The 12,731-nt window shown below is 39.7% G+C and overlaps 1 protein-coding gene across 1 annotated transcript in view; it reads right to left on the bottom strand.

The window, feature by feature from the left end:
• BPTF (bromodomain PHD finger transcription factor) overlaps nt 1-12,731 on the bottom strand; it is a 151,586-nt gene that overhangs the window by 96,287 nt on the left and 42,568 nt on the right. Inside the window, exons 2-3 of the mRNA XM_006886274.1 lie at nt 11,591-12,413; nt 1,384-1,607 (exon numbers count right to left, since the gene is read on the bottom strand). Coding sequence (XP_006886336.1) covers nt 1,384-1,607; nt 11,591-12,413 — 1,047 coding nt within the window. The remainder of the gene's footprint in view (nt 1-1,383; nt 1,608-11,590; nt 12,414-12,731) is intronic.

Raw genomic sequence — 12,731 nt, 5'->3', positions numbered from 1 at the left:
ATATAAGTTAAGGACAATTAAAAAAGGGAGGAGATACACAAATCTCCTGTGAAGAACTTAAGATCATTTATGTTACCTCTCCAAAAGTGCTATAGAAAAGGGGAGGCAGTGTCAATGGAAAAACATGAAAACAACTACCTATACCTGGTGATCAAAGTTACTGGCATCAGGGATAAGTCAATCATGCTAACACCAAGTTTCCTTGATGTGATGGAATAGAATGGTACTTCCCTTTCTTGGACTTAAGGCCCTAGCCCCACACAGAAACTAAGCCTGTGACTGACAAGGTAATCCTGATTCATCTCATGGCAACCTCATGAGTGTCAGGGAACCACGTTCCATGGTGTTTTTAACAACTGAGTTTTCAGAAGTTGATCATGCCTTTGTCCCAAGGCCCCTTTGCACGGACCAGAAATGTCAATCTTTTCTCTACCATCTATGGGTACTACCTAGGGGCCACTCCCAAGACCCTTCTTTAGTCCCATACCGAAGGGCAGACTATCAAACACCTGATCAGTACTTTCCAAATCATCAAACTCATGACAAGGAAAGGCGGAGCCTAGAGGAGCCTAAAGAGAGAAGCACATTGACTGTGATGGGGTGTTGCAGACGGGATCATCATGGGCATAAAGAGGGCATTAGGTGAACATGAAAGAAATCTGACAAAAGTTGTTATGGAAGAACACTGCATCAATACCGGCTCATTATTACCTAACTTGGGAGGGACTTGAGAGCGTTATGCTGAGTGAACTTAGTCCCCAAGGATAAATACTGTATAAAGCCATCATTGTAGAATGAGTATAAGGATCCAAGAGGGGTGGGAGAGGGTAGAAGCAGAGGGATGAGGATGTGCAGGGGAAGAGGGGGATTAATCATAGGGTTGTACAATTTGATGGGTGAAGGGAGTGAGGGGAATTGAAAGAATTTGTTTTTTAAAAACAATGTATTAGAATTTTGTAAATAAGCTAGTAGAAAATGTAAAAAATAAAACAAAAAAGAACTGGCTCATTAACTGTGACAAACACATCATAGGAGGAAGAAGGCATATGGAAATCCTTCCTTTTTGTAAATCCAAAACTACTCTAAAATTAAAAGCTTATTGAAACAAAGCATGCAAGGAGTAAATCTTAAAACTGCTTCTTACAATATTCAAAACCTACGAAGACATGAAAAATTAAAACAAAAACAAATTGGGGACTTATCAGTCATGACCAAGACAAAATAGAAAACCATAAAATGTATACCATTCATAATTGAAATGCTGAAAATGAAAGTAAAATGTATCTACTGGATCATTTTAACTGACAGTCAAGTTCTGTAGTGATATTACAGCAAGCATTTCTATCAAACTGAACAAAACTTGAGACTGGAAAACTCTCTCACCATTTGCTGCAGCCAGAAAGGACTTGTTGCTGCCCCGTGCCTTATTGGTCAGGTCTTCTGTGATGTCCATGTGCCGGTGAATTTCTTCACGCATTTCTTCTAGAATTTTGCAGAGTTCTGCTTCCCAGTAATCTTTGTCTAGACAGTCAATTAATTCTGCAAGCTGGACCTTTGTGCTGTAGTACCAAATTTTCTTTTCATTCTCATTTTCTGTATCTTCTTCTCTGTTGAAAAGAAGTACGAAAATACTTTCTGCATTAAACACAATGTTTCTTCTCTGATACAGAGTGAAAATACCTGACACTAAAGGGCAATGCCTTTGGCAGAAATTCCCTCATTTCATACACAAAATCAATTTACTCTTGTTTATTTAAGCAAGCTAATTCTTTTTATTCCCATATCCACTGCAACTTTGGATAAAATGATTTAGGTTTGTCAAAAGAAAAGTTTTTTTTGGGTTTTTTTTTTTTTTGCAATATCCATAAGCATTTTATTACAAAGATCTGGAGACCAGGAGTCACCTCCAAGACTTCCCAAGAAAAGTTATTTTTATAGCAGCACAGAATACTCAAAACACTATGATATTCACAGACAACTTAAAATTTTAGAGATGTGTGAAGAGTATGGGGTGGAAGGCACAGTTTCAGATAACCACAACTGACTTTTAAAATCATTACTGCAAGGAGCTCTGGTGGCCTAGTGGCAAGAAGTTGTACTGCAGTCCCAGAGGTGTGAGGTTCAAATCCACCAGATGCTTTCCTGGAGAAGGAGGGACAATCTCCTCCTGTACCAGTCAGATCAGATTTGACGACACACACAGACAATATTTAAAAAAAAATCATTACTGCAATATATGATGGGCCTAATTTTAACCCACCACAAATGTTTAAACTATGTTACTTAGAAGATTCACAATACAATAAGTTTAAAAAGTGACACCAAAATGGTTTTATAGTTTAGTTAACTAAGGCTCAGCCCTTGGAGACAGCCTCTCAATTTAGCAATAATGGAGCATCTTTCTTGTTCCAAAGTTCTAAGTGGAGAAACGAAAACTAAACTTTCTAAAACTAGGGGTCCACTAACTTTTAACAGAATTAGAGACTTCAGCAGAAAACTAAAACTAAAAACCAAGGAAACAATGTCTAAGAGGAGACATAGAGAACATGTAAAATGGGAGAATCCTCCCTTTCAAAAGAACTGGAGACTGTGTGTACAGACACCTGATCAAAGTCCAACCAGACCTTTTATTCAAAGAAAACTTAAGGGATAGAAAGAACCAGGTTTTAAGAAAAATTGGACTTCAAATGTGCTCAGGGAGGACACAGCCTTTCTGAGTCATTTGCTTTTCAGGTAAAATGCAGTAAAAGCACCTCCCTTTCAGGATCATGCTAAGAATAAAAAGTTTTGGTTCGAATCCACCAGATTCTCTGCTGCAGGAGAGGCAATCTCCTCCTGTGCCAGCTGGATCTGATTCTACGGTACACAAAAAGAAAAGAAAAGAAAAATTTTTTTTTAAAAAAGAATGAAAAGTATTATGACATTATGATAAAGCATCACTCTCAGTGCTGGAACACACAGATCACGACCAATGACCACTAAATGCTGTTGTTATTATTAAGGTCATTGTAATGGTCATGCTTATGTGTAAACGTGTAAACTTGGTCAATCTTACTGTCTGATTTGGCAGGAAGAATGTATTCATTCCCCTTAAGGATTAATCCTTCCCTTGTTGGGCTCTGTGAGGAGTAGCTAGGTAACTGAAGGATCAAATCGCTGCGGGTGTGGCCTGCAACCAGTATTTGAGGAAACCTGGCAGAGCTCACTTGATCCTGCACTGGCTTGAAACCTGTGATTCTTAAGACTTTAACCAGCAGTTTGTCACTTTGAGACGCCTCGCGTCTGAGGTCCAATCCACAGACTGGGGACACACCAGCCTCTATGAGCAGCTGAGTCACTTCCTTTATATAAATCAATCAACATCTCTCTCTTTTATACATATGTAAACAAATAAAGACTTATAGGATGCTGGGAAACCTGTCCAAGTTACTGCCTCTAAAAACCCTCTGGAGCATCAGCTGTGAGTAGGTTCTGACTTGCCTGTACACAACACAGAACGATGCATGCATATGCACATTCAGATACACAAAAACGTCACAAATTTAACACGTTGCCGCACACTTTTTAAATTGACAACCGTGCTTATTAGAAACACATTTGCCGTCATTGGTGGCAACGTTAAAAGCATCACTGGTTTTGCTTCACTGCAGAACCAAGCCTAAAACAGTAGTAAATCAAGAACTATTTAATAGGACTCCAGGAACAACTTATTCAGATTACATTCAGTTGTGGATACAATAAAAAGGCATCTAAAATTACCAAAAATTTTAAAATACAGGTCCTTATTACCTAGCTGTGCTCTTTTGTATCAGATTCTGAGGGCATATAGAGCAGAGTATTTTTCTGTTAAAAGTTTTTTACACAAATTTCTGACATTTGCTTTTTATTTCATTTGCTCTAGACTATACTCTTTAATGCATATCTCTACAGGCTGTTTTTGACCGAGTGCTGAATTTCAATTTGCCAATTTTCAATGCTGAAGAGGTCCAAATTCTTTCATTACAAAGATTCATAAAAAGCTCCCAAAAGACAACACCACAACAGAAACCTAATTAAGTGACACTATCAAATCATAAAGTACTTAGTGAGCATGGGAGGCGACAAGCCAGCTGGGATTTTTTGGTTTGGTGTTGTTTTGGCTTCGGGATTTTTTAAAAATTTTCTTTTTTATTTATAGTTTAACAAAAGTTTACAAAAACTTGGATTTACATGGGTTTTTATTTTTCAAAAGCATTAATCTTAAAAATTTCTTCTGTTTTAAGGGAGCTCTGGTGGCCTAGTGGCAAGACACTGCACTGCAATCCCAGACATATGCGGTTCAGATCCACCAGATGCTCTGCTGGAGAAGGAGGGGGCAATCTCCTCCTGTATCAGTCAGATCTGATTTGACGGTACACGTAAAAATAATACAATTAAATTTTTAAAAAAAGGAAAAAAATTTCTTCTCTTTTAAGGATGAAAAAAATTTGTAATTTGCTTACTTTTTTCCTTTTTAGTAAAAAATATCTACCTATTTCCCAGGGGAATAGAAAAGCTTTATACCTAAAAATTTTCATAGAAAATGTTAACAAATCAGGTGAGCTATGGCAGCCTAGGCACAAGAAGCTGCACTGCAATCCCAGAGGTAAGCAGTTCGAATCCGCCAGATGCTCTGCTGGAGAAGGAAGGACAATCTCCTCCAGTACCAGTCAAATCGGATTTCATGGTACACACACAAAAAATTAAAGAAAATGTATCAAATCAGAAAATTTTTATTTAAAAGTGAGCAGCTACGGGAATCAATTTAATGGATATCTCGTCCTTTTTTTCCAAGCAACTCCCCAATTATGGAAAAGTCCCCAGAAGCTGGCTGTCTAGTCCACACTGGTACCTACAATACTCCCCATATGGATGGAAAGAAGAACCACTACACTTTACAGTCTGTCCTAGACTGGAACTGCTGCTCTGTTACAGAGTAATTCCTTATAACCAGATGACTCAAATCTCTAGTATTTCCACCCATTAGTTCTGATTCTGCGTGCTGGAGTGATATGAATAAATCTAACACCTCCTCCACACACACTCCTTCAAATCTTTCACAGTATCTATAATTTTCCACTGTTTAGGGTTTTCCAGGCAAAACATTCTCAGATAAACTAATCATTCCTCATAGCATGCTGGCCAGAGTCTTCTTTCTCTGACAGTATTTTCCTGAGCACCGTTTTGACAATGGACCCCTAAAAATATGGCTCCCAGCCACTACTTATTCTATTAATCAAAATAATACTCACGTATGACCTAACATGATTCTTCTTGACACTGCAGATGGATAAAGGAATCAAAGCAGAGTGAACAATAATTGCTAATGCTTTCAAACAAAACTCAGGAAGCTCAAGGAGAAACACAGGCTTTCCAGGCAGAAAGCCTTGGTTCAAACCCGGTTTCGCCACTTATTAACTGTGTGACCAGGGATAGTTATTAAACATCTCTGTTTCAAATCTCCATATGAATACGTGGACATCTGGACACAGTTTAAATAGCAAATGTATGAGTCGCAAGTGACTCGATGGCACATAACAACAACAACAACAATTGTGAATGTGACTTAAAAGAATGACTTCTATATCATTACATTAACTGGTACATCTTATCATTTACAGGGACAGTGGGGGTTTTGCAGATCTTTGTTCCTATGAGGCTCCTTATGGAGAAGGGGCCTGGTTTTTCTGAAGATACTAACAATCAGCACACAAGGAACACATACTGGAATGAAAAAATCCGCCAAAATGGCAATTAAGAGCAACTATATCTATCTATATTTGCAAATGTGTCTGGCTTTTATCCAGGCTAAGAAAGTAAGTTAATGAATAACAGTAAATTTTAAGTTTTATTTCTAAACAAACCCACAGAAACGAAATTAAGCAATTGTATATGACAGGTCTGACAACTCAAGTAGTCATTACAAATGCAGGTTCAAGGGCGCTCTGGTGGCCTAGTGGCAAGAAGCTGCACTGCAATCCCACAGGTACGAGGTTCGAAACCACCAGATGCTCTGCTGGAGAAGGAGGGGCGCGTGCGTGCACACACACACACAACACACACTAATATCATTTGAAAAAAAGAAAAAGATACACAGGTTCTAGAATGTGAATGCCTAGGTTCAAATCCTAACTCTCCCAGCTAGGTGACAGTAAATAAATTACATAATATCTCCGTCCTTTAATTTTATATTTGGAAAAATGGGTGACAGTATCTATATACAAATAATACTGGTGGGCTAGTGGTAAGGAAGTGCACCGTCAACTCAAAGGCATGTTGTTAGAATCTGCCAGCTGTTCCTCAGGAAAAAAGACGGGCAATCAACTTCCATGCATTTTACATCCTCTGAGAACCTTCTGGAGGCTCCGCTAAGAGTTGGTTCCAACTCGACCATACACAAGAACAACTGTGCATAGAAAGTGCTTAGCACAGGAATGGAATCTAGCAGATACACCATACACGACTGCTAGTCTTTTCCTGACTATGCAAAGCACAAGAATCTACTTCAAAACAAATAATTTTAAGTTGGAATGTTGTTATACTAGTAGCAGTGCTACAAGATGCAATGTGAGGGTGTGTGGAACCTCTCTGAAATGGCATAAAAAGGCAGAGCTTTGAAGGAGAAATTAAACCAAGAAATGTGGTTATGTTTTACTTAATTTGTTTCAGGTAGTAGAGAGGGAGAAAATTAAATGTACAAAGTCAGAAATCTAAGTTAAAGAGTCTGAGCTTCTGCTAAGAGCAAAGGGAGGTAAAAAAAAGGTTTTTCAACTTGGGAGAAGAGATCAGAATGGGTGTCTTAAAACCATCCAGTACAGAAGGAAAGAGGGGCCTATATTCAAACCAATTTGGAGGTTCATTAACAAGTCTAAAGAAGATGATGTGAATTTGTGGTATGGTAGGGGCACTGAGCATGGAGAGACATGGAGTCAAGAGTTCAGAGATATTGAAAAGCTTCATATAAGGTGCTGAGCTTGAGAAGCTAGGAGGTTAGTGACCCTACTTACGAAGATGGGGATGCTGGATGGAGAACAGGTAATGAGAACAACAAGGAGCTGAGTTTCAGACAGGCTGTGTTTGAGATACCTGCATGTGGACATCTGAGAAACAAACAGAAATGGACCTGGGCAAAAGGATGGTGTCACAGACACAGATCTGATGGCAACTAAGCCACCAGCGTACAAGTAACTGAAAGCTACAATGGAGGGAGAGTAGAAAGCTGGCCAGTTTTTAAAAATACAATTTCGTTTATTTGGAAAATAAAAACTAACATTTTAAATGTAAACTATGTGCTCAAGGTAATTTTATTCAAAATGGCTAGCAACAGGTAAAGGGAGCTAGCTTACTTTGGTAACCCTTGTTTAGTGACAGTCAAAGGGCCGTGGGATGAAAACAAGGCAGGTGTGCCTCAGCTGGCTGCACTCGGCTCTATCACTCTACACTTCGCAGATACTGACTTCTTCACAGACACAAGTTTTGTGGCCACCCTTATGTCAACTGGCATCATTTCTCCAACAGCATGGGCTCTCTTAATATCTGTGTTAATTCTAACAATATTTTAACTCTTTTATTATGCTTTTGCACAATTACTCTTAATGCTGTTGTTTGTGTGCCACCAAAAAGGGACACCTGACTGACCCTTTCACGGGAGGAGACTTCCCATCTTTCTCCCTCAGAGGAGCTAGTGGATCCAAACTGTGCCCGAGGGTTGGCAACACAACTCCTCACCCACCAGAGCTCCCTGACAGACTACAGTACAGGAGAAACATAACTTCTTAGGAACTAGAAAGAAAAAAATTATATACTGCCTTTCTCTTCTTTAATATTTATTGTTGTTGTTATGTGCCATCGAGTCATCTGCGACTCATAGCAACCCTATGTACAACAGTCCTAAACTGTGCTCTATCCTCCTGTACCAATCTGTACAGTCTCCAACACACCTATCCTCATTACCCCAGTCACTGAATCAATCCATCCCATTGAGGGTCTTCCTCTCCTGCGCTGTCCCTCCACCTCCCAAGCATGACGTGCCTCTCCAAGGACTTATCCCTCCTTGCAACATGTCCAAAGTATGTCAGACGAAGTCTCAGAATCCTTGCCTCCAAGGAGCAGCCCGGTTTAACCCTGTCCAGGATGAACCTGTTCATTTTCTTAGCAGTCCATGGTACATTCAATACTCCTCTCCAGCACCATAGCTCAAACAAGCAGGAGCTGCGACGATCTAGTCTATAAAGTTGAGCTGCTAACCTGACGTTTGAATCCACCAGCTGCTCCATGGGAGAAACAGAGCAATCTCCTCCAACATGACCTACAGGCTCCAAAAAATTACAAGAGCTTCAGCTAGGAGTCAGTTTGGACGTGATGGCAATGAATCTGAGTTCTGAGTTAAGTTACAGAAATAACCTACTTTAAATGTTTACTAAACAAGTAATAGCAATAAAAGAAACAATTTCTATAAACTGTTAATATTACAATTTTAAAAGTCCCACTGAAAGACTGAGAGACAAATTCCCTTCAACCTAAATTCCAGTCACAAGAAGTGACTGGCACACACCAAATTTCTTTGGTCTGAGCAACTGACATGGCTTTCAAATTTTCATGTAGTTGTTTGATTCCGACTGGCACACACCAAATTTCTTTGGTCTGAGCAACTGACATGGCTTTCAAATTTTCATGTAGTTGTTTGATTCCATAAAGATGACAGCTGTGACAACTCTCTGGGACAATGCTACTGTGTCCTTTGGGGTCAATAGGAGTGGAACCAATGGCAACAAGGTTTTCAAACTTTTACCAGAGACTCACACACAAGCTACCTGATGGCCACAGTTTTTAAAACTTTTACCAGAAACCCACATACAAGCTACCACAAGGGGGCACTTAAGCTGAAATTGTTTAAATATCATTTCAGTAAAAGATGCAGCATCGTTCAGATTTAATAAAATCATTGACACAGGATACTTAATTATCACAACTGTGGTATTTTCTGTTTCCCACCTAACTTTATGTAAAAAGTGCTAAGGATGTCACAACAAAAGATATCAATCACTCTTGCTTGCCTGAAGGTATCATTCAATTTTATGTATTTTACTTTATATTTAGAAAGGTACTTTGAAATTCTACAATTAAAACTTCTCAAGCAAATACACAGAAAGGAACAGTTTCATTACAAAACAGACAACTGAAGGATTTTACTGTTTAACTAGGAAAAGTAACTGAGCCAAAACACCCCCTTATCGTTGACTCACACGGCCCTTCATCAGGTTTCTGAGGCCTTAATCTTCAGGGGAGGAGACTGTCTGTCATGTTTCTCCTTCAAAGTGGCTGGTGGATTCGAACTGCCATACTTTAAGTTAACAGCCTAACATTATGTACCATGCCATCAGGGATCTTAAAAAGTATTAATAATGTAGTCTACATATCCACTCACATCTAAAATTTTGTATACTATTGCTCAAATCTGTTTCTAGATAGGGTGACAGCTTCAACTCACACATCTAATTTTCCTATTTTTTTTTAAATTTTGCTATTCTACAAAATTCTCAAGAATCACATGACAAGAAAAAGCAAGGTATACAACAACAAACTTGGCACCTAGAAGGAAGTTAACAAGTGACAAATGCCTTGGTTGACATAAAAAAAAATCCAACCCAAATAGGCTTAGCTGAGAACCAAATACAACTAACAATCCTCAAGAAACACTGAAAATGAGGGGCACACTGAAAACAGAAACTGGTTCCAAGTTGTTTAAGAGGCAGATGCTAAGACTGTCTCCCCTTTCAAGTCTCTTAAGGTTTGATCTTCTGACTTAAAAATACTGGCGTTGAGTCAGTTCCAACTCACAGCAACCCCCCTACCCCCCCACCACTGGGTTTCCAAGGCTATAAACTGCACCTGGAGGAGGCTGCCTACCTCTCTCTCTTGCAGCTGCTAATGTATTTGAATCACCAGAGAAATGTGGCCTTTGAGTTAGCAATGCAACTTGCTAAAAACTACACCACCGAAGTTTCCCTACGGGTTTGGTCTCTGGCAGTAAACTGAGGCTCTCTGAACACAGGAAACTCAGGTTCAGCAGTGAACAAAAGTAGAAAACAAAGGAGCTCTGGTGGCCTAGTGGCAAGAAGCTGCGCTGCAATTCCAAAGGCATGCAGTTCGAATCCACCAGATGCTCCACTGGAGGAGGGGCAATTTCCTACTGTGCCAGTTGGGTTCGATTTGACAGCACACAACAAATGGGGTGGGGGTAACCCAACAAACAAAAAAAAAACCAAACCAAAAGTAGAAAACAGAGGGGTTAATGGAAACTATATGCAAAGTTTAATTTACACAGTGAATATAGCCCATACCATCCAATTAGTCACCAAAACACCATCAGCCACACCTTCACTATGAAAGCTTGACATCAGGACAGGAGGGACCACCAAGAAAATAAAAAAAATTTTAGGCATAATAAAACTTATGTACAGAAAAAGAGGGAAAATGATAATTCATGTGCTCAAAAAGGTAAGAAAAAAAGTTATACTCATGAAATACATAATTTTATCATTAAATAAAAAAATGATTCTGAGGCCAAGCTACCTCTCAGAAAATAAAAGAGCAGAAAAGAAGAAAATGAATAGAAAAGTTGAAAGATCAGGAGATCTAGGAAAATTAAACACACACACACACCCTGCAAGAAGAAAAAAGACAAAAAGGAAAAATGGGATGAGAAGATAAGCAAATCAAAGGAGCAAAATAGGAAGTCCAACATCCAAAGATAGTTCATGGGAAAAATACAACAGAGGAGAAGAGGAGAAAGTCCCTGAGAGAAGCTCAAAACTGAGGCAGAATTTGCAATGAATAAGTCACCGCTCGAACAGAAGGGAAAAAACCCAAACCAACAAAAACTGAGGAAGACACAACATGGAGACTGAAAAGGCTCCCCAAATACCTCTGAAAACAAACCATGTGAGGACATAAACTGTAAAAATCCAAGTCTCTGTGCTGCTGCTCCATTTTACACATGGAAATAATAAAACTAAAAAGAAAAGCTAGGACAGGGATTATCTTGAGATAGGCAATAGGGAAATGTGAGTGGAACACAGTAGGGCCTCCCAACCGGTAAACATTCTCGTCTTTCATACTTTGGGTATGCAGTTCAGCAAGGCTATTCCTTGAAAAGAGACATCATGCTTGGAAAGACAGAGGGTCAGTGAAGGCGAAGATCCTCAACCAGATGGACTGACATGGTGACTTTAGCCATGGGCTTTAGTGTGTCAGGGTGATGATGAGGATAGGATGGCAGGATAGGGCAGGGTTCCAGGGTGGCTGTTCACAGGCTCACTATGAGTCATTCATACTCAACTCGACAGCACCTAACAGCAACCGCTACCCTGGTATTAAAGACAGTGTGATGTATTTGTCTTTCTTCCATCATTCTTCTTTGCTATTTTAAAGACTGTTCTAGTGCACACAGTCCTTCAAGTTGGAAGATATTTAACTATATAATTCTATTCAATTACAAAGGTTTACACTACATCAGCAACAGTAATTCTACATCAATCAAAAAGCAAAAATTAAGGCTGTATTTACTTACATTATGAGTCTTCGGTTCAAGAACCAGTATTTCCTCCGACTTCGGTCATATCCAATAGGTTCGTGTCGGATATATGGTTTATTTTTTTGGATTTCAGCAACACAGTCAGTCACTCCAGGCACCTTGTGTGCTACACAGACTTCACACTGCCACTCATCTTCAGGTACCTCCTCCAGGGGAGGCTTCACACATTCCAAATGGTACACGGCCGAACAGGTCTCACAACAAAGCAAATCCCCAAGTTTGTGACAGACCCTACAATGGTCGTCATACTGGATCACCCCTTCAGACATCAATTCCTCACGAGCAATGTTTGTTGTAAGAAACTGATCCACTAAGAACTGCAGAACTTTGATTTTGTTCTCCACGGGTCCGTATGGGTAGTCCTCTGCTTCTTGATAAGGAAGAACATGATGGTATTCCTTATCGCTCTCACAGTACACCCGCAGCACCTCCGGCCACGTCATCCCATCTATGAAATAAAGTGTGGAATTAACGCTATCTTTCAGATCAGCAGGTCCAAAGGTAGTATTGGAAGTGTCTTCTTCACGTAAAACCGCTTTCAAAAGGACAACGTGCATCTCTGCCATCAGGGTGCACTGTTCTTGACTAACCAGAGCCGCACAGAAGTCCTCAAAGCGAAAAGGAGACAATCTTAAAACAGTGCCAAAGTTCCGCAGGACCTCATAAATGGCAATAACATTCATTATATGCTCATTAGGCACCATTAAATCCTCAGAGGACTTGGGGAATTCAAGGGGCGGGATGTCTTTTTCTTCCAATATTGGAGAACGAGGTCGATGTACTCGTGGTTTTCGTCTTCCTATAAGTAAAGAAATGATATAATTACAAGTCAGTAAATATTCCATAGGGAGTTCTGGAGGATTTATATTAGGAGATAAGAGTTGGACTGCTAACCCAGAAGCACACAGTCCAATCCACCAGCTGCTCCACAGAAGAAAGATGGGTAATCTCACATCCTATTTACTGCCTCTGAAAACCCACTGGAGGATGAATGAGTCGGTTCTGACTCTGACAGTACTTATCTACCACCACAAGTATTACATCAGTTACACAAACAAGGGGTTCTTGTTTCTTCCGTGTGGCCAAGGAAGAAAAGAAAAAAACCCAGGAAAAAACT

This window comes from Elephantulus edwardii, unplaced genomic scaffold, assembly GCF_000299155.1.
Source record: "Elephantulus edwardii isolate Elephantulus edwardi_28Jun2011 unplaced genomic scaffold, EleEdw1.0 scaffold00048, whole genome shotgun sequence".
Lineage (NCBI taxonomy): Eukaryota > Metazoa > Chordata > Mammalia > Macroscelidea > Macroscelididae > Elephantulus > Elephantulus edwardii.
The sequence above is the reverse complement of the archived record's forward strand: the minus strand, read 5'-3'. Positions and strand labels throughout refer to the sequence as shown.